General features: G+C 40.4%; 1 protein-coding gene across 3 annotated transcripts in view; it reads left to right on the forward strand.

Moving 5' to 3' along the window:
* The window catches only part of LOC309501625 (uncharacterized protein), a 78,918-nt gene that overhangs the window by 50,546 nt on the left and 6,946 nt on the right, over nucleotides 1-21,426 (forward strand). Inside the window, exon 1 of one of the 3 annotated variants that reach the window (XM_082173767.1) lies at nucleotides 9,291-9,395. The exons of the other annotated variants lie outside the window; for them this stretch is intronic. Coding sequence (XP_082029893.1) covers nucleotides 9,338-9,395 — 58 coding nt within the window. The 5' untranslated portion in view covers nucleotides 9,291-9,337. Of the gene's footprint in view, nucleotides 1-9,290; nucleotides 9,396-21,426 lie in introns of those variants that run through there. 3 annotated transcript variants of the gene reach the window in all.

A 21,426-nucleotide genomic window follows, 5' to 3' on the forward strand; every position in this document is an offset into this window, starting at 1 on the left:
AACACATGAGAGGATCCACAGCGGAGAGAAGCCATTTACATGTGATCAATGTGGGAAGAGTTTCACGCAATCAGCATCCCTTAAGAGTCACATGAAAATCCACACTTGAGAAAAGCCACACGTGTGTTCAGTGTGGAACTAGTTTCAGACACAAAATAACTCTTAAGCGTCACATGAGAGTTCACACTGGGAAGAAGTGAGGCTTTCGCTCTGAAATAATTTCTGCTTCTCATTCTGAAGAAAGACCATTTAACTGTGATCAGTGCGGTAAACAGTTTCATTGGGCATCAGTCCTGAAGAAACACTTGAAGATGCACACAAAGGAGAAGATTCATTCATAATATTACTGCAGAAAAGACACAGCAGTGTGTGTTTCAGTGCAGAAGTCCTTTACTACAGAAGATGAACTGAAAGACCACCAGAAACTTCACAATGGAGAAGAAGGCCGTAACACTTTTAAAGGAACACTCCACCGTTTTTTAAATAGGGCTTATTCACTGTCTTTCCTAAGTTTAGATAGGTGGGCAAATGCATCTTTGTCATTTTTGTCTATGCATTGTTTTAGTTTGGCAGCGCCGCCGCTAGCTTAGCTTAGCATAATGAATGGAATCCTTTGTTGCCAGCTAGCATGTCGTGAGTAAAAGGTATGTTAGAGACCTTAGATTATTTTGGTTTTGGAGTATACTTTAAAAAAGCTGTTCAAACTCTGTACAATGACTGTAACTGCTCAATTAAGTTATCATATGAAACGTCATTCATGTTTAAAATCAATAGAGGTATCCAACAAGGCTGTCCCATTTCACCGTTTCCTTTCTTTCTTGTAACACAGACCATGGCCTGAAATAAAAAATAAAAAAAGCTATTGAGTGCCTTAATATTTTCTTTTCTGTATCTAGTTTGTTTAAACATTAAAACAATGTTTGTTATTCCCTTTGAAAACATGTAATCATAATAACATACTTGGTATTCCAGTAAAGGAGATAGTAGATTATTTAGGTATTAAGATCTGTAAAGATCAAAAAGAGAGAAATAATTTGAATTTTACACCAATTATTAGGAAAATTAAACAAAAAATAAACTCATTGTTAATGAGAGATCTTTCATTAAAAGGAAGGATATTATTATCCAAAACTGTAAAAAATGATAAAAGAGGTTGATATTTTGTTCAATTTAATTTGGAAGAACATTATAAAAAAAAATAAAAAAATGTTTTATACTAATTGCGTATTTAAGAACAAGTGGATAAAGAACTACTTGAACTCTGTAAATAAGGTTCCGATAAAGCTTTCTTCTTTTCATAAACAGCAAATACTCCCATGAGCAAAGCATAGTAGAGTGAGCCTTTAACATGCTGAAAACACACTGGTGCTCTATTATCTTCGCAGCCAGAGGTGAGCCATACCTTTGTTCCTGAGGATGTTGCATCCTGTGCTGTGCTTCACAATCTAAGGCAATAAGGGCAGGTGGAGTGATGGAGGGACTCGCAAGGGCAGGTGGAGTGATGGAGGGTCTCGTACGAGCAGGTGGAGTGATGGAGGGTCTCATAAGGGCAGGTAGAGTAATGGAGGGTCTCGTAAGGTCAGGTGGAGTGATGGAGGGTCTCGTAAGGGCAGGTGGAGTGATGGAGGGTCTCGTAAGAGCAGGTGGAGTGATGGAGGGTCTCGTAAGGGCAGGTGGAGGGATGGAGGGTCTGGTAAGGGCAGGTAGAGGGATGGGGGGTCTCGTAAGAGGTGGAGTGATGGAGGGTCTCGTAAGGGCAGGTAGAGGGATGGAGGGTCTCGTAAGAGCTGGTGGAGTGATGGAGGGTCTGGTAAGGGCAGGTAGAGGGATGGAGGGTCTCGAAAGGGCAGGTGGAGTGATGGAGGGTCTGGTAAGGGCAGGTGGAGTGATGAAGGGTCTGGTAAGGGCAGGTAGAGGGATGGAGGTTCTCGAAAGGGCAGGTGGAGTGATGGAGGGTCTGGTAAGGGCAGGTGGAGTGATGGAGGGTCTCATAAGGACAGGTGGAGTGATGGAGGGTCTGATAAGGGCAGGTGGAGGGATGGATGGTCTCGTAAGAGCAGGTGGAGTGATGGAGGGTCTCGTAAGGGCAGGTAGAGGGATGGAGGGTCTCGTAAGAGCAGGTGGAGTGATGGAGGGTCTCGTAAGGGCAGGTGGAGTGATGGAGGGTCTCGTAAGGGCAGGTAGAGGGATGGAGGGTCTCGTAAGGACAGGTGGAGTGATGGAGGGTCTCGTAAAGGGCAGGTAGAGTGATGGAGGGTCTCGTAAGGGCAGGTGGAGGGATGGAGGGTCTCGTAAGGGCAGGTGGAGTGATGGAGGGTCTCGTAAGAGCAGGTGGAGTGATGGAGGGTCTCGTAAGGGCAGGTGGAGTGATGGAGGGTCTCATAAAGGGCAGGTAGAGTGATGGAGGGTCTCGTAAGGGCAGGTGGAGGGATGGAGGGTCTCGAAAGGGCAGGTGGAGTGATGGAGGGTCTGGTAAGGGCAGGTGGAGTGATGGAGGGTCTGGTAAGGGCAGGTAGAGGGATGGAGGGTCTCGAAAGGGCAGGTGGAGTGATGGAGGGTCTGGTAAGGGCAGGTGGAGTGATGGAGGGTCTGATAAGGGCAGGTAGAGGGATGGAGGGTCTCGTAAGAGCAGGTGGAGTGATGGAGGGTCTCGTAAGGGCAGGTAGAGGGATGGAGGGTCTCGTAAGGGCAGATGGAGTGATGGAGGGTCTCGTAAAGGGCAGGTAGAGTGATGGAGGGTCTCGTAAGGGCAGGTGGAGGGATGGAGGGTCTCGTAAGGGCAGGTGGAGTGATGGAGGGTCTCATCCATGGCACCATTTCCAGGATGTGCTTTTCCCCTTTTGTGACATTTCCTCAGTGCTTACACCAGTCTAAAGAAATTTCAGATCTAAAAAAAAAAAAAAAAAAAAAAAAAAAAAGATCTTTATATTTTTGTTTCAGGTTTTCCCTTTTTTTTTCACAAATGCCACCGTCACCCTGCCTTGCATCCTTTGCTCCACCACAAAAGCTCTGCAGCAAATGCACAGAAATCAAGAATCAAAAAAGTTCTGTAATAACTCTGTTTGAAATTACAATTATTAAAATAAACTACAGTTTAAGATTTAAATAGATTCTTTAATTAATTTCTGTAGTATACTCACTCAAAGCCTTCATGAGCCTCTCTCCACCGGATAAACGCACATGTGCTCATCTTTCCCTGTAACTTCCAAATAAGAATTTATGAGCTCAATACTACATTTAAATGTTGTTGTTGCTAATGTTAACTCACTTATTATTCAACATAAATGTTTATGTTTCTAACAATGAGTTGTCTCATATTCATTCATTTTGTGCTGACCGCGTATGCACAAAATCCTGTGGGTTATGTACAGGATACAGAAATTAGTTCAACTCTCAAGTCTTTGGGTCTGAGTCGTTCATTCATCATGTCACATTCCCATAGGTTGAAGCTTTACAATCAGTTCTGGATAGAGAAATCTTGTCTTTGGGTCAGAGTCGTCACCTGACACAATGCTAACTGAATGAGGGAAGGGAAGGCACGAGGGGTAATGTCATTGGCAGTCAATGGTAGACTATCAAAAATGTGACAAAATACTATTCACATTATTGAAGATGAGATGAGAAGTGGAATCGGCAGTGAAATAACAGGTGCACATTTTTAAAGTAAAGTAGTAGGAGCAGGATCAAGATGACAGGAAGATGTGTTTTCTTTGTTGATTAGCTCAGAGATATAAGCAGGGGTTGGGGTGGCAAAATCAGTGAGAGTACCAGGTGTAAAAGGGGAAGTCGTGTGTGGAGACGGGAGATCATGGATGGGAAATAATTATGAAAGCTATACATTTTATTTTGAAAGAAATGCAGGAATGACTCACAGAGGTCTGCTGAGTTACTTATGACAGGAGCTGGAGAGTTGGTGAGTTTATTGACTACAGAAAAAAGTGCTTTGGGTCGATGAATTATTAATAATAGTAGAGTAGTAACTAGAGCGTGCAGTGTTTATAGCAGATTTGTACAACTGGAAATGGTCAGTGTAAGCAGTAAGCTGAACAGTCAAAACAGTTTTCTTGTAAAGGTGTTCCAGATGACGACCAGCTGTTTTTAGATTGCGAAGTGCAGGGGTAAACCAGGGAGACGTGTGAGTAGAAGGTACAACTCTACTTTTAAGAGGTGCATGTAAATCAAGGGCAGTGGAAATACAGGTATTATATTTGGTAAGGATATCGAGAGAGCTAGTGTGTTCAGTAATATCAGAGAGATGAGTTTGTACAGATTCAGAAAACAGTAGAGGATTAACAGAACTAACGTTATGGTAGGTTATAGTGGATTTCACCCTGAGGCGGGGAAGAGGCATTTCACAGTTTAGTTCAATGAGGATGTGATCAGACAGTCCAATCTGAGAACCAAGCACGGAAACATTGTGTAGACCAGCAGTGCAGACAAGATCCAGTGTGTGACCTTTTGAGTGTGTAGCAAAATCGACATGTTGTACAAGATTGAAACATTCAAACACTGACAAGAGTTCACGCGATTCTGCACAAACAGTATCAACATGTATGTTGAAATCACCAAGTAATAACACAAGGGGCTAAGGCAGAGGAAAGGGTTAACAGTTCATGCAGTTCACTGAAGAAATTTGAGAAAGATTTAGCGTGTATGTAGATTAGTCAGAGACAGATCACAGGAATCACAGGTTTTTAATGAGGTAAGATTTATTCCACTGTGAGTAGACGGCAGCATAGAATAGCGGGTATCCGAGCGGTTTGACCAGATGGAAGGAATGGCTGAAGACGACGGGCAGCGCAATGAGAAATGGAGGCGACAGGAACGATGGACATAGTGCGGTCGCCTAGCAATCCCGAGCTCCGTGCAGAGCCTGTATGTAGTCGCATCGAGACGAGGATGAGTTTTCATGGAGCGCAGTTGGAGTAGCGAGTAGTTAAGCGCCATGGGTATGACACAGCAGAGTAATGAGCCCAGAGTTAAAACTCTAAGCAGTGCAGGGACTGGGACATTGACCATAATTAGATAATTAGACCGCGGACACGTAGAAACAACACAACATCACCGGCAATTGAAGAATGCACTTCTCGTGCAAGAAAGCAGCAACACCATCAGCGCTAATTTTGCACGATCAATGCAGCATGAAGACCTTATCAGAATAATTAAATGATCGGGGGTAACCGACCATTCAACAAACTGTCCACGATAGATAAGCAAGGGAGTGGAGACTCACCGTCCACCTGCGTAGAAGGTACGGTGGAGTAGCGCGAAGATCGGCAGATAGCAGCAGAGTAGTGTGAGTTGTGCGAGTTGGATGAGTACCAGTGATGAGTTGGGAAGTTGTCAGTGTCCGTGTTATATCCACAGTAATATCCACAGGGAAATGACAGTAATAAAGTCCAAGCAAATGTCCAGTTCAGCAAGAGAGGAGATGGCACGGTAGACGTGAAACAAACAAACAAAACAAAAGTTCCAGCGTGAAACGGCAGCCAGGCGCGCACAGCGCACTCATACCGGAAACGGAAACTAAGAATGAGTAAGAATGATATAGAGGAGCAAACTGCAACACTGCATTTTGGGGTGGGTGAAGGAAGAATTACAATAGATTTTTACTGAGAAACAGAATTTTGGGGTTGGGGTTTAGATGATTCCTCTTCTTGGACAAAACCTCTCCAGCCTTGGAAAAGATCCTTTCACATGGAACAGAGGATGCAGGGGAACATAAAAATGGCAGAGCCAGCTGGTATAAATGAGGACACTGATGCTCCTGTTGGTCCCAGACAGGGGAGGATTTCCTCTTTCTTGCTGGCTCCATTACCAGGAAAAAGGAAGAGGTCACAAAAAGCAAACAAATCCAAAAGGGCAGTCCAAAACAAAAAGCAGTCCAGTCCAGATCCAAACATCCAAAGCAATCCAAATAACCGTATCTAATTAATATAACAAGACTATATTATAGCTACTATAATTAATAATAACAATATACTATAAAAATATACTATTTTGACACAAATAATTATAGACCTATCTCAAATCTTTCGGCTTTGGCAAAGGTTTTGGAGACTTTAGTGTCTGATCAATTAAAAACTTTTCTGGTTTCACAAAATATCCTTAACGACATGCAATCTGGTTTTAGATCTGGCCACAGTACAGTTTCTGCCTCTTTAAAAGTTATTGATGATATAAAAGCGGCGATTGATAAAAAGTTATTCTGTGTGGCTGTGTTCGTTGACCTTACAAAGGCATTTGACACAATGGATCACTTCATGTTAATCAAAACCCTGTTGAATATTGGTGTTGGGCATAGAGCTGTAAATTGGTTTCACAGCTATCTCTCTGAACGGATGCAAATTGTAAGGCATGGAAATGTAACATCTGAAACTGTTGTCCTAAAAAAGGGTGTCCCACAAGGATCAGTTTTAGGTCCTTTGCTTTTTAAATCATCTACATAAATAATGTCTGCAGTGAGTTTAAATACTCACAATATCATTTGTATGCCGATGATACAATTATGTATTCTTATGCTCCAACACCTGAGATTGCCTGTGCAAATTTGCAGTTCGATTTTGCCTCATTGCAATCTGCCCTGTTTGATTTGAAGCTACTTTTAAATGCAAAAAAGACAAAGGCGATGATATTTGCACCTATAAATTCTAAAGTCCCAGTTCTTGCTATTAATACATTGCAAGATGAAGCCATTGAATTTGTTGATACTTATAAAAACTTGGGTATCTGGCTGGACAAAGGTTTTACCTTTAAAAAACATATTGAAGCTCTTGCTAAAAAACTTAAATACACTGGCATTTTTATATAGATTGAAATCTTGTTTTTTTAGGACTACACAGAAAAAACTGGTCGCAGAATTATTCCTGTCTCAGTTAGATTATGGTGATATCATTTATCAATTTGCTTGTCCTTCTACTTTGTCAATGCTTGACCCTCTTTATCATGCGGCTCTCAGGTTCATCACAAATGCTGGCTATCAGACACATCACTGCATCTTATATAGTAGGGTAAACTGGCCGTCACTCAAAGTGCGTAGGATGCTACATTGGCACATTTTTATTTATAAAGCTATTTTAGGTCTTTTGCCTTCTTATATTTGTTTAAAATTTGTTCATATGCAAAGTACATATAATTTAAGATCTAGTGACAGACTACTTTGTAAGGTACCAAGAATGAGGACAGAAGTAGGAAAGAGGAGTTTGTCTTACTATGGCCCTTCGTCCTGGAACGAACTCCAGTCTAGGCTTAAGATTGGTGCGCTAATTTCCTTAGCTGCTTTAAAAAAAAAGATTATCTGACATGGTGACGGACATGTGCACTTGTTTTAATTAATGGTAGGTAGATCTCGACTTTTAGTCTTTATTTCGTTTGTTTATATATTTTAAACTTATTGAATTTTTCTTTTTTTTTCTCTTTTTTTTTGTGTACTTTGTGTAAATCTGTATTGTATTGTATTTCATTTATGCAATGTATTGTTTTTCAGCTCATGGCTGAAAATTGTGCTATAAGGACTCCCTTGTAAAAGAGACTGTGTCTCAATGGGACTCTTCCTGTTTAAATAAAGGTTATATATAACTATTCTAACTCTTTCTACTGTATGATGAGAGGACAAGAAAATAATCTCAATCCATTGTCTCAGTTTTTACACAAACTGTAGCATTGACTGTATTCATCAACCCTGTTACCAAAGTCACTGTACGAAGAAGAATCTCTAGATCTATGAATAACTTCTACTATTTATGAGAAATGCAACTTCAACAGTAACTATAAATCAGACTTAAACTGAATCTAATGATGATCTAATATTTGTATTGCAATTAATGCAGCTTTGAGAAAATCAAACAATGTTTAGATTCATATAGACATATAATGGTGTAGTTATTTACCTGAGTGTCATTCATGTTTTTGTATTATTGATGTTTTATCCATGTCATATTGTGAACAATAACAGTATTGTCTTTCAATAGAGCAGTTTTACAGGCTTTTATCATCTATCCTGACTCAAATAATGTGTTTCTAACAGCAAACACTCAGAATAAAGTGAGATGATCTGCTGATGATCCTGAATGGCTTGTTGAATGAGTGTTGATAGTCTGAGGCTCATCAATATTAACAGATCTGCTGAAAACACTCTTTATTTCATGACAATAGTTCCTGTTTTCACCTCATTTATTATGCTGATGTCTTCAGATCTCCTGTAAATTGACACTTAAAGCTCATTTCATTGGTGTCAGCAGACTGAGGGTATTTGTGATTACTATATGTACATTTATTTCTGAGTTTAACTGTTGTTCTTATTATTATTTGTATTTGGAAGAATTTACCTATTAATGTTTTTCTTTATTTCTGCATTTTGTCAAGTCAAGTCAAGTCATCTTCATTTATATAGCGCTTTTAACAATGTAGATTGTTTCAAAGCAGCTTTACAGAGATAAACGTATAATTTAAGGTAACAGAGATTGTTTTGGCTTTATAGCGGTAATAAAGTTATTTTCCAGCTAAAGTTAGTTTTGATTGATTCACTTCCGTCGCAACAATCATTTGTTATTAAATTAGGGGCCGCTAAGACGACATCATTCTCTCTACACAAACTTTAAATATTATTAAAATATTTAATAATATTTTGTAGAATATTATTAACTGGATTAAGTGAAATCTATGAGAATATTACCAAAGAAATGATGCTAGTATATCTGGCTCAGGGCAGAAGCATTAGAGAAGCAAAGCATGCGACTGGACTGGATGGAAATGCTCTTATATGGTGAAGCCCTTAGTCTCATTTTCTGTTTAAAACACAAGTATATAGTATGTATTGATTACCTTTGAGGTGTATATATGTTTGATACTGGACTCTGGAGTTGCTTTTGCAAAAGCACTCGACTTTGTGAGATAAAATAATTTCTTGGATAGTAAAGCTTATTTTCTGGCATCAAAACCCCAAGACTTCAAGATTGATTTTTAATGAAGTGACAGACTCCACAACAATTTTTGAATGAAGAAGGAGAATAATTATGAGAATAATTAGGGTTATGAATTGAATGAGCATCAGTTACTTTATGATAGACAGACAGACATGATGTCCAGATTTTTTACAGATGAGTCATTTAGTTAAAAAACCTCAGCAATTACATCATCAGTGAAGCTCCACCCACAGCAATTCATCTTCAGTTAAGCTCCTCCCACAGCAATTACATCATCAGTGAAGCTCCTCCCACTGCAATTCTCCAATAAAGGCTGGAATATTCCCATCGGCTACAAGTGAAGACGAGCATCAGAGCATCAGGAAGAGCTGAAATCTGCAAAGACTGAGTTTATTAAAGAGGACAGTGAGAACATGAGTGATCCAGAACCCTGCAAAATGAAACACACTGAAGATCCTGAAGAACAAAGAGGTTGGTGTTTATTCTTCATTCATTCATGATGCTGAAGAACATTCATGTTAGAAACATTCAAGCACTTCATCACTTTTAGATAAACAGTTCAACTTTGAAATGGTACAGATTTGAAAGGCTGTTCCATTTCTTGTGCTGTAATGCTACTCCCCGCCTCAAGGGGGATCTAGGGAGGTTTGTACGGGAAGGGCTATCATTTTAAGAGAGACAAGTAAGAGTGTTTAGAGAGGTACTGTCATGGCTTTGAGTGTTTGCTCAACTGAGCCAGATGCAAGAAACCCTATTTTGAGGAACCTTATTGGTTCTACAGCTCAATTAGCCCTGGATAAAACCAGACCTTTCTCAGAAGTAACTGAGTTATGGTCTGGCAAAGCTTCATTAATAACTCATTTCCAAAGGGGCGTCACCAACGGATGTCGCTCAAATGCCTCTGGGCACAATTGGATAGACCTAAAACCAATCAGAGCGATCGTCATCGTGTAAAGCTGCGTCCCAATTCGCCTAAGTTACACTACGCCATAAAAGTATGTACTCTTTTTGTGAAGAAAATGTATTTACTTTTGAATGTGTAGCAAACAAGTAGGCAAGCTTTGGGACATACTACTTCGTCATCTTTATCGGACGGATCTGTCGCGTGCATCCTGTCACGTAAACTGCCCTGTCAATCATCTTGTCAAAGATAAAATCCTCTATTAAATCTAATTTAATTTCCTACCGTTTCGGAGAGAAATGTAGCAGCACGTTCATCTGCCAGTGGGTCTTTCATGGAGACTGTCCTCATGTGTTTGCAATTTGAATATAATAATGCATTTAAAAGTTGCTGCGCTTCACCAACGGACGTCGCTCAAATGCCTCTGGGCGCAATTGGATAGACCTAAAACCAATCAGAGCGATCGTCATCGTGTAAAGCCCGCCCCAACGTTTCTGATTGGTGCCGCGATTTCGACGGATTAGAAATGGGCTTGAATGAGCTCTTTTCCAGACTACTTGCAGAGCAAATCTAAATTTGCCGGAAGTTGTCTGGGTTTTCCCAGGCTACAGCTCAATGTAAGTTGTGTATAGTTTGTAATTCTATGTTTATTATGTGTCAGTTGCATATTTTGATTTGTGTTTGCCTATTTGTTCAGAGGGTTCTCTTTTGGCTTCATTCAATATGGACACTTCATCTGGACTATGTTGCGCTCTATACTATACTATGCTCTGTGACTATACTTTGATCTCCTGAGATACGGACAATACAAATCATAAGCCAGTTATCATGGCTTTCAGATATTCCAAGAGATGATTATTAGCAGAACACATTTTTGTGGAAATTTATGTTGGTGCAGGATGATGTTTTCCCCTCTTTTTATGAGTCTTTTTAGTTTATGTGGCTGTTTCACATCATGCTTGACATTCTCCATTGTGATTTAAAGCCACACTAAGTAGAAATTGTGTTTTTGTCAAACAGCGACCCCTAGAGTCGCTGTGGAATACTTGCACTGTCGTAAATTATATTATAGCATTTTTACATGATTGCAGCTAAATCACAAGTAAATAGTCTATAGTCTAGGCCTACTGTATAATTTAATTTGTGTTGTTTTTATTGGAATGTAAACATTACAAAATGCCAGATAACATAAATTAAGTTAAATGTACGTCGCATTATTTCATAACATTGGCCGTTATGATGTCATTAGACATGATTATTGCAATTTATCATAATAGTTTCCAAATTGTGCTCGTTTACACTATTTACAACCTCTACGTTAGGCTTATTTATGATAATTATGTGAGATATTGAAAGCTGTTCTCATGATAATCGCTGGCAAACTAATTCGTGAGGCATAGCTATCTGATTTATCAAAACGATTCCATTTACACCTGGTCACATAAATGTATTTTTGTGAAACGGATTTAAATTCGATCTTCAATTCTCGCGCTATATGCAGATTTAATGGAGTGCACGTCACCGAGATATGAGCTGCATTTTATAGATCATCAGCTAAAATTTCAAAATCAAAGACCGCAATAAGAGAGAGCAGTAACAGCCCTGGTAAGATCATTTCGTTTATTTACTTTTAATGATAAATATTGTGTGTTAAGCGTCTGCGACTTACTTTCACTTTGATTTGCGATAGTTTGCACGTTGGCTTGATGCAGTTGCTCATCTGCGGTGATGCGTGTTCCAGCGCGTCGTCATATCTGGATATAACATAATAGCCTATACAACGCTCTCACACGTTTTTTTTATTTTTTTTTAGCATTTTTGGGAGGAGTACAATTTACATATGTGGTTTCAACAACCATATGCATTTACACTTGTCCAGTTTCGTCTGGAATGCGTCTCAGATCTCCTCCTGAAGTGGTTTGAGGGATCAGATTCAAATCCGTCTCAAATGCGTTTCGGAGGGCATTTAAACCTGGACGTTTCACGATCAGATAGCTATCCGATCTGAGAAAATGCATGAAGTGGCCAGGTGTAAACAACCCCCATGACAAAAACATACGCACGAAAGCCGAAAACAAACACTGGTTGGCCTCTCACGTCCAAATTTGACGAAGTGGTGGGGGAAGTGACGTATGCCGTAAAGCAGTCGAATTTTGTAGTTCTTTTTGTGCTCTTGTTACTACCCGAACACCGAAGTTACATAGTGCCAGTAAAAGCGATACAGACCCTGTCAGGCTATGGCAGACGTGTCATTCAACCTATTGTAAGTCGATGTACCATCACAAGGATCTTGGAAATATATTATGAAGGTTGAAAGTTAGTGTCGCTTTAAAGCGGTAAATTCTCAATAGAATTCAAATAGCACATTTTATCATCTGTGTCGCGATAGGAACGACTCACGCAAACCTTATCACACTTTTGTAGTGCACTAGTGAACGTGCGCTGAGTAGCGGTGATTCACACGCGTCACTCATTCTCATTGCTTGTTTTGTTATTGGGGGGGTTACCTCCCCCACCCCCCCCCACAAACTACGCCCCTAGAGGAGGTGTTGTGTGTGCTGTGTAAACAAACATGATGCTTATTTTAGTCCTAGACTAAATGTGAACATGTATTTAGGTACTATACGGTTATCCGGACCACACGATGGCCTACCCCTAACCCCGCCCCTAAACCTACCCGTCACTGGGGTTAAGACCAATCAGGGATAACTATACGGACTATACGGGACTAAAAGACACACGTGTGGTCCGGATAACCATATAGTTCCTGTATTTACTCATCTCACTTGCACGATAACATTCAATATTCCTCAAAATGAATAAAATCAGTAAAATGCAATCTCAGATTTTTATATTTTGAGATTGAGATTTTTATAATTCACTATATTAAATTACACAAATATACTTGATGTACTTAATCTCACTTTATTAAACAATATCTTTGCTGCTGACTTTCAATGATCTAATTCAACCATACTAATAAGCAAACTTACTTTAGATTAGATTTAGAAATAAGAGTGTTGAACCTCCTTCTTCTGTCTCCTATTGTTCTTTAATCCAGAACGGCAGCAGCTGAAAGGTTTGTTTGAGCGGCGCCCTCTACTGTACTGGAGTAAATATGCATTTCCTTTAGCCTGAGAATTATTCATTCCACTTTTGGTGTGAAAGGACCTTAAATGTTCTGTATGTAACTTTTTCACTCTACTAAAGCATAAACATACCATTATATGTTATGGTAAGATATTGATGAAACATGCTGAGTTCACATACTTGTTTTTCTGAAAAACACTTCTACAGCCAGTTATTTTACTTTGAAATGTGAGTTTCCATGTTGGATTGTCTGTTTTTGTTTTGGTTTGTGTGAGACTGAACATTTCAATTTGCCAATTTTCATTGTCAAATGCGCTCGTTCCTGTTGTCCTCAAACTGGCAACCCGTGTGAGCGTCGAGTCTGAGGAGGAAGGGGCGGGGAAACAACTGATTTTCTTATTGTCATTCTTACAGACTGCAACTTTAACATTTGCCTAAAATTATAACTTTTTTTGTTGTTATAAAAAAAAATAAAAACAAGCAAGCCCAGTCCAGTTTAGAAAAAGTAACGCAAACGTAATGTAACATTACTTTTCATAAAACATTTTTAATATTGTAATGCATTACATTTAAGAGTAACTTTCCCCAACACTGGGCATTTGTTACCGGGAGATCATCGTTAGTGGCTGGTGGGAAACTGTAAGTGACAATGACATCCGCTTGAATAAGTGAAATAAAAACATTTAAACAGAATAATCAAATGTTTACCTAAATTATTGGCGTTTCAACCTAAATTCGAGGATGTGAAAAAAAATTGTCCGATAAATACCTAATTAAATTACTTTGTGCTCCGAAAAGACCGCATGCAGAAAACCTTCTACCACACCATTGGATTTAGACGTTGGGACAATTGGTTTGACCTTGCATTTAAAAAATGTGTCTCCTTTCTGCTATTACATCGGGCTCATTTATACGTCCTTTATCGTCATATTTCTATCTTATAGGACATGGACTTGCCGTCACCTAGTGGTGGTTTAATTGTCCTATTTATTTATCCATGACAGGCCTGTACCGAACAAAACAGACTCAGCAAAATAGTTTTTAATTATTGTTATCGCAAAATTCCTAACAAATATCGAGAGATAATTGTATTTCAATATTGCACACCTCTTGGCACTATTGTAGAAATGCTAATATCACATTAAATAATTGTGTCATTAATCAAAATATATTTAATATTTCTCAGTTCAGAAATGTGATTTGTGCCTAAAATGTCTTGATAATAATAATTGAAATATCAATGTATCTCATTCATGCAATTCATTTATGAAAACAACACCAGATTTATCATACTTTATAGCAGTCGTCTACTAGTACTTTCTACTATTACTAAATTAAACCTTTTTCTTTTATGTCAGACCCGATGGAAGAGAGCGAGGAGAGTGAAGAACTGAGTGAAGTGGAGGAACATCATGTCAAACCTGGAGAAAAACCTTTGAGTCGCTCAAAGACTAAAAATACATTTTTAAAGAAAAGAAGAGCCAAGAAATCTTTCACCTGCACTCAGTGTGGAAAGAGTTTCTTAAACACACAAGATCTTGATCGTCACATGAGGATCCACACTGGAGAGAAACCACACACATGTGATCAGTGCGGGAAGAGTTTCACACAATCAGCAAACCTTAAGAAACACATGAGAATCCACACTGGAGAAAAGCCACATAAGTGTGTTCAGTGTGGAAACAGTTTCACATTAAAACAAAATCTTGATGTTCACATGAGAGTTCACACCAGAGAGAAGCCGTTCTCATGTGATCAGTGTGGAAAAACATTTTTTACTGCATCAAACCTGAAGACACACCTGAGAGTTCATATGAAGGAGAAGCCGCATTCATGTTCTGTATGTGGAAAGAGTTTTTCAGTGCTGACATATTTACATAGACATGAGAAAATTCACACGGATGTAAGAGAGTACATGTGCTTTGAGTGTGAGAAGATTTCATTACAGCTGAACAATTAAAACGGCACCAGAGAATTCACACTGGAGAAAAACCTTACAAGTGTTCACACTGTGACAAGAGATTCAGTCTGTCTGGAAATCTGACAACACATGAGAGGATCCACACTGGAGAGAAGCCGTTCACATGTGATCAGTGTGGGAAGAGATTCACACAAAAAAATAATCTGAACGAACACATGAGGATCCACACTGGAGAGAAACCACTCACATGTGATCAATGTGGGAAGAGTTTTACACGATCAACATCCCTTAAGAATCACATGAAAATCCACACTTGAGAAAAGCCACATGTGTGTTCAGTGTGGAACTAGTTTCAGACACAAAACAACTCTTAAGCGTCACATGAGAGTTCACACTGGGAAGAAGCGGCTCAGGCTTTCGCTCTGAAATCACATCAGCTTCTCATTCTGAAGAAAGACCATTTAACTGTGATCAGTGCGGTAAACAGTTTCATTGAGCTTCAGTCCTGAAGAAACACTTGAAGATTCACACAAAGGAGAAGATTCATTAGTAATATTACAGCAGAAAAGACACGGCAGTGTGTGTTTCAGTGCAGAAATCCTTTACTACAGAAGATGAACTGAAAGATCACCAGAAACTTCACACTGGAGAAGAAGGCCATAACACTTTTAAAGGAACACTCCACCGTTTTTTGAAATAGGGATTATTCACCGTCTTTCCTACATTTAGATCGGTGGGCAAACGCATTTTTGTCTCAGTGCATGCATTGTTTTAGTTTGACAGCACCACCGCTAGCCTAGCATAATGAATGAAATCCTTTGTTGCCAGCTAGCATGTTGTGAGTAAATGTAAAAAAAAAAAAAAAAAAATCTGCGTATTCACAGCGAGTACAAATAGCAATGCAGATTAAGACTAGGCGATTTCGAGAACGACAGGAGGAGGAGGTTGCGATCGCTCAACAGACTGAGGACGTGAGGATGAGAGCCAACACGAACTGGTGGTGTGAGTGTATGTCCTTTGCTTGTTTTCTCACAACCTTTTGCTATACAGGCAATTACCATGTTTGCTGTAACTGTAGCTGTAACTTCTCAAACTCAACACAATCCAAAAATCAAAAATACTCTGTGCAGGTCACGCCAGGATTTCAGGTGTTGCGTGATATCTCTGCGCCCAAGTAGCAGTGCTTCGCCTGTGCTTCACCCTAATATAGTCCCAAGTCAATATCTGCCTAGGAAATCGCCTAGTCTTAATCTGCATTGCCATTTGTACTCGTTGTGAATACGCAGGCCACAAGAAGTAATTGTTTTTTTTTGTTTGTTTTTTGGATCGCTTTTACTCACGACATGCTAGCTGGCAACAAAGGATTCCATTCATTATGCTAAGCTAAGCTAGCGGTGGTGCTGCCAAACTAAAACAATGCATGCACTGAGACAAAAATGCGTTTGCCCACCTATCTAAATGTAGGAAAGACGGTGAATAAGCCCTATTTAAAAAAACGGTGGAGTGTTCCTTTAAGAGAGACGTTAATCCTATATTACAGTTTTTCTGAATTGCTAAAACACTAAACCCACTTCTGTGAACCAAATTCTCAATAGCCTAAACCAATTTTTCGAATAAATCACTCTTTCTGTAAAACATTAAACAAGTTCAGGTAGTTAAAACACTGTTTGCAAATCTCATGCACTCTTTTTTTCAAAACTCTAAACACATTCTCACTCACTAAAACACATTTCACACTGTGACGCACTTATGTTTCAAAGCGCTAAACACAGGCAGGCAAAAGTAAAATAAAACATAGTTGTCATTGTACGTTTACACACAACAACTCAAAATTGTTCACACTTATTTCTAATGATGTGACTAAACCAACTGAAAATAATACAAGTCAGTTCAGAGTGCCAAAATAGACTCAAAATATTGCACTGAATGTTGATACCAACAATGGATGGAAACAATACAAAGGGTAGAAGAGGAAGAGTGTGTTTTTGTATTCAAGGTTTCCAGGGTAACCAAGGTTATGGGGTTCTGTGTGCGCATGAGTTGTGAGTGTGACTGACAAGAGAGTAAAGAGGTTATCGTTTCAAGCTCTGGTGTGAAATTGAACTTCATGTGATAATTCATATGATAATTAGGAATGTAGAACTTACATCTATGGTCCAACTGAATATTAATGGACAGTTAACAGAAAATTCTAAAGAAATATCAAGATATGTGGCTGAATTTTATGAGAAATTGTATTCTTATGAAAACAAATTGAGTAATGCACAGTCATTCTTAGATTCTATTAGAGATGACATTCAAAAAGATAAGTGAGTCTTCAATTGAAATGTGCGACCAAGAGATTTCTTTAAATGAAGTATCTCACTGTATTAACAAACTCAAAGACAATAAGTCACCTGGGAATGGTGGGGTGGTAGTGGCGCAGTGGATAAGACACATGCCTTTGGTGTGAGAGACCCGGGTTCGAATCCACTGTGAGACACCAATGTGTCCCTGAGCAAGACACTTAACCCCTAGTTGCTCCAGAGGCGTGCGACCTCTGACATATATAGCAATTGTAAGTCGCTTTGTATAAAAGCGTCAGCTAAATGAATAAATGTAAATGTAAATGGGAATGATGGTTTAATTAGTGAATTTTATAAATATTTTCAAAAAGAATTATCCCCTTTTTGTTAGCTGGATTTAGAGAAGCTATACAATTACCCAATTCACTGAGACAAGGTTTGATAACTTTATTACCAAAGCCCAATAAGGATATTATTTTTAGAAAATTGGCGTCTGATTACGCTAATCAATAATGATGCAAAAAATTTGCACTAATATTTGCAGAAAGATTGAAGAACTGTCTTGATCCCATAATTGATGAATGTCCATCAGGATTTATGAAAGGTCGACACATTTGCAATAATATTAGGCTCATTTTGGATTTACTGTAATTGACTACAACAAATTTATTACAGATAATAGTTTTGTTTTATTTGTTGATTTTAAAGCGTTTGATACTATCGATCATAACTTTATGTTGGAGACCTTAGATTATTTTGGTTTGGGAGTATACTATAATATACTTTTTAAAAATGTTTTATTATATTTTATTCATATGTCATGCTATGTCCTCGGTAGTGGACACCAGGACTCAGTTGTTTAAAAAATAAAATGACATGAAATGATATGTATAGGCAAAAACAATGGGATATTTTTTTTTTCAATCACCACTCAATTTTGGGGTTTCAGGATTTATTTGAACCAAAATTTGTATAAGGATGACTCTCAACTATGTTATGAAAGATATAATGGAATGAATACCATACCATACCATCTTCTTCCACTTATCCGGGGCCGGGTCGCGGGGGCAGCAGTCTAAGCAGAGATGCCCAGACTTCCCTCTCCCTAGCCACTTCCTCTAGCTCTTCCGGGGGGACACCGAGGCGTTCCCAGGCCAGCCGGGAGACATAGTCTCTCCAGCGTGTCCTAGGTCTTCCCCGGGGTCTCCTCCCAGTGGGACGCGCCCGGAACACCTTCCCGGGAAAGCGTCCAGGAGGCATCCGGAACAGATGCCCGAGCCACCTCAGCTGACCCCTCTCGATGTGGAGGAGCAGTGGCTCTACTCTGAGCTCCTCCCGAGTGACCGAGCTTCTCACCCTATCTCTAAGGGATCGCCCAGCCACCCTGCGGAGAAAGCTCATTTCGGCCGCCTGTATCCGGGATCTTGTCCTTTCGGTCATGACCCACAGCTCATGACCATAGGTGAGAGTAGGAACGTAGATTGACCGGTAAATCGAGAGCTTCGCCTTGCGGCTCAGCTCTTTCTTCACCACGACAGACCGGTACATCGACCGCATTACTGCAGAAGCTGCACCGATCCGTCTGTCAATCTCCCGTTCCATCCTTCCCTCACTCGTGAACAAAACCCCAAGATACTTAAACTCCTCCACTTGAGGCAGGAACTCTCCACCAACATGAAGTAGGCAAGCCACCTTTTTCCGACTGAGGACCATGGCCTCGGATTTGGAGGTGCTGATTCTCATCCCAGCCGCTTCACACTCGGCTGCAAACCGTCCCAGTACATGCTGAAGTTCCTGGTCTGAAAGGGCCAACACGACAACATCATGCATCCGCAAAGAGCAAAGACGAAATCGTGTTGTCCCCAAACCCGACACCCTCCGCCCCCTGGCTGCGCCTAGAAATTCTGTCCATAAAAATTATGAACAGAACCGGCGACAAAGGGCAGCCCTGCCGGAGTCCAACATGCACCGGGAAGAAGTCTGACTTACTGCCAGCAATGCGAACCAAGCTCCTGCTCCGGTCGGACAGGACCATTAGCATCTCTCTCAAAAAAATTACCAAAGAGTTTCTGTATTTTTCCTATTTAGAACTTGACTCTTCTGTAGTTACATTACATTAAATAGGAAAAATATCGAAACTCTTTGGTCATTTTATTGTGAGAGATGCTAATGGTCCTGTCCGATTCAATGATCTATGCTAAGCTATGCAAAAAGTGGTACCGCCAGACCCGGAGTTCGGCTGAATGGATTCGAAAACTGTAAAACTCAACTGTTTTACTCTGGGGGAGTTGTAAAATTAGCCTATTTCCTATAAATGAGCCTAAAGTGGAGTATCCCTTTAAGTACTCAGATCAGGATAATTATTCTCCAAATGGAGGCATGGAACAACAGCTGGAGTTTGCATTGACTGGGATCACACACTGGGGGAGTTCACACCTGGATGACACACACACACACACACACACACATTAGAAACAACATCTCTAAACTCTCTCACTTCTTTTACATTTTATTCTGTTTCTCTGGATACGAGAGCATTGTACCAGTCGCACTGAGACATTTCAAATGATACCAGACATGTAAAGAATATTATATTCTGCTATGATCACTGAGTGAAGGAGAGAATGGATAAAGGTACTGAAGTGGGAGAAGGAACTAATGAGAAGGAAGGACCGGAGGGAAAAAGCTTTCCTGCATCTTCACTCTGTGGGCTGTGAAACAGAAGCCTGTGTGTGTTTGTGTTGTCCGTATCTCAGAAGATCAAAGTATCTTAGGGTATTTCAGCCTTAAACTGTTACTTCTGACATGATTTTCCTCTATTAAAAACAGAGCATTTCTAAAATTGTGAAACACTCAGGAAGTGACATCATCTGGGCTCTTTCTACTGCATGATGGGAGGACAAGAGAATAATATCAGTCCATTGTCTCAGTTTTGACACAAACTGTAGCATTGACTGTATTCATCAACCCTGTTACCAAAGTTACTGTAAGAAGAACTAGATGTACCGCATCGCGGTACAAAATATGACCGCCGCTCAGGCCTGCACTGGCTTTCCACAAAAATAAATGACGTGGAGTAATTTGGCTGTATTGCGTGTTTATGTATATACCTAAAAAAAGTAATAGTATGTGCATGTCTGTCTGTGTGTGTGTGTGTGTGTGTGTGTGTGTGTGTGTGTATGTGTGTGTATTTGTGTATGTGTGTGTCTGTGTGTGTGTGTGTGTGTGTGTGTCTGTGCGTGTATGTATGTGTGCGTACATGTGTGCGCGTGTGTGTTTGTGTGTGTGTGTGTCTGTGCATGTGGATTTGTATGTGTGTGTATGGGTGTGTGTCTGTGCGTGTGGATGTCAGTGTGTGTGCATGCTTGCGTTTGTTTGTATTCCTGCATGTGTGTGTGTGACAGTATCATCCTAAACCAGCAACCCTTCGCTCGCCCCGGGGACCAAACGAAATTTTTCCGTAGAAGTCTAGTGGGGCTACATGCCCACCAAATTTCATGTTCCCCGGTGTTTCGGTGTCCCTGGTATCGTTGACGAAAAATTTACGGGGGCCCCAGCGCGGGGGGGGAAGTGGCCCCCGCGGACCAAACGAAATTTTTCCGTAAAAGTCTAGTAGACCAACATACCATAAAAATTTCTTCATCCTCGGTGCCACGGTTCAGGTAGTTATTTAGGAAAAACTGCATTTTTTTGGGTTTGGGGGGGCCCAGCGCGGGGGGGGGGGAGTGGCCCCCGGGGACCAAACGAAATTTTTCCTTAGAAGTCTAGTGGGGCTACATGCCCACCAAATTTCATGTTCCCCGGTGTTTCGGTGTCCCTGGTATCGTTGACGAAAAATTTAAGGGGGCCCCAGCGCGGGGGGGGAAGTGGCCCCCGGGGACCAAACGAAATTTTTCCGTAAAAGTCTAGTAGACCAACATACCATAAAAATTTCTTCATCCTCGGTGCCACGGTTCAGGTAGTTATTTAGGAAAAACTGAATTTTTTTGGGTTTGGGGGGGCCCAGCGCGGGGGGGGAGTGGCCCCCGGGGACCAAACGAAATTTTTCCTTAGAAGTCTAGTGGGGCTACATGCCCACCAAATTTCATGTTCCCCCGTGTTTCGGTGTCCCTGGTATCGTTGACGAAAAATTTAAGGGGGCCCCAGCGCGGGGGGGGAAGTGGCCCCCAGGGACCAAACGAAATTTTTCCGTAAAAGTCTAGTAGACCAACATACCATAAAAATTTCTTCATCCTCGGTGCCACGGTTCAGGTAGTTATTTAGGAAAAACTGCATTTTTGGGGGTTTGGGGGGGCCCAGCGCGGG

The sequence above is a fragment of the Leuciscus leuciscus genome (assembly GCF_965113295.1).
Source record: "Leuciscus leuciscus genome assembly, chromosome: 1".
Lineage (NCBI taxonomy): Eukaryota > Metazoa > Chordata > Actinopteri > Cypriniformes > Leuciscidae > Leuciscus > Leuciscus leuciscus.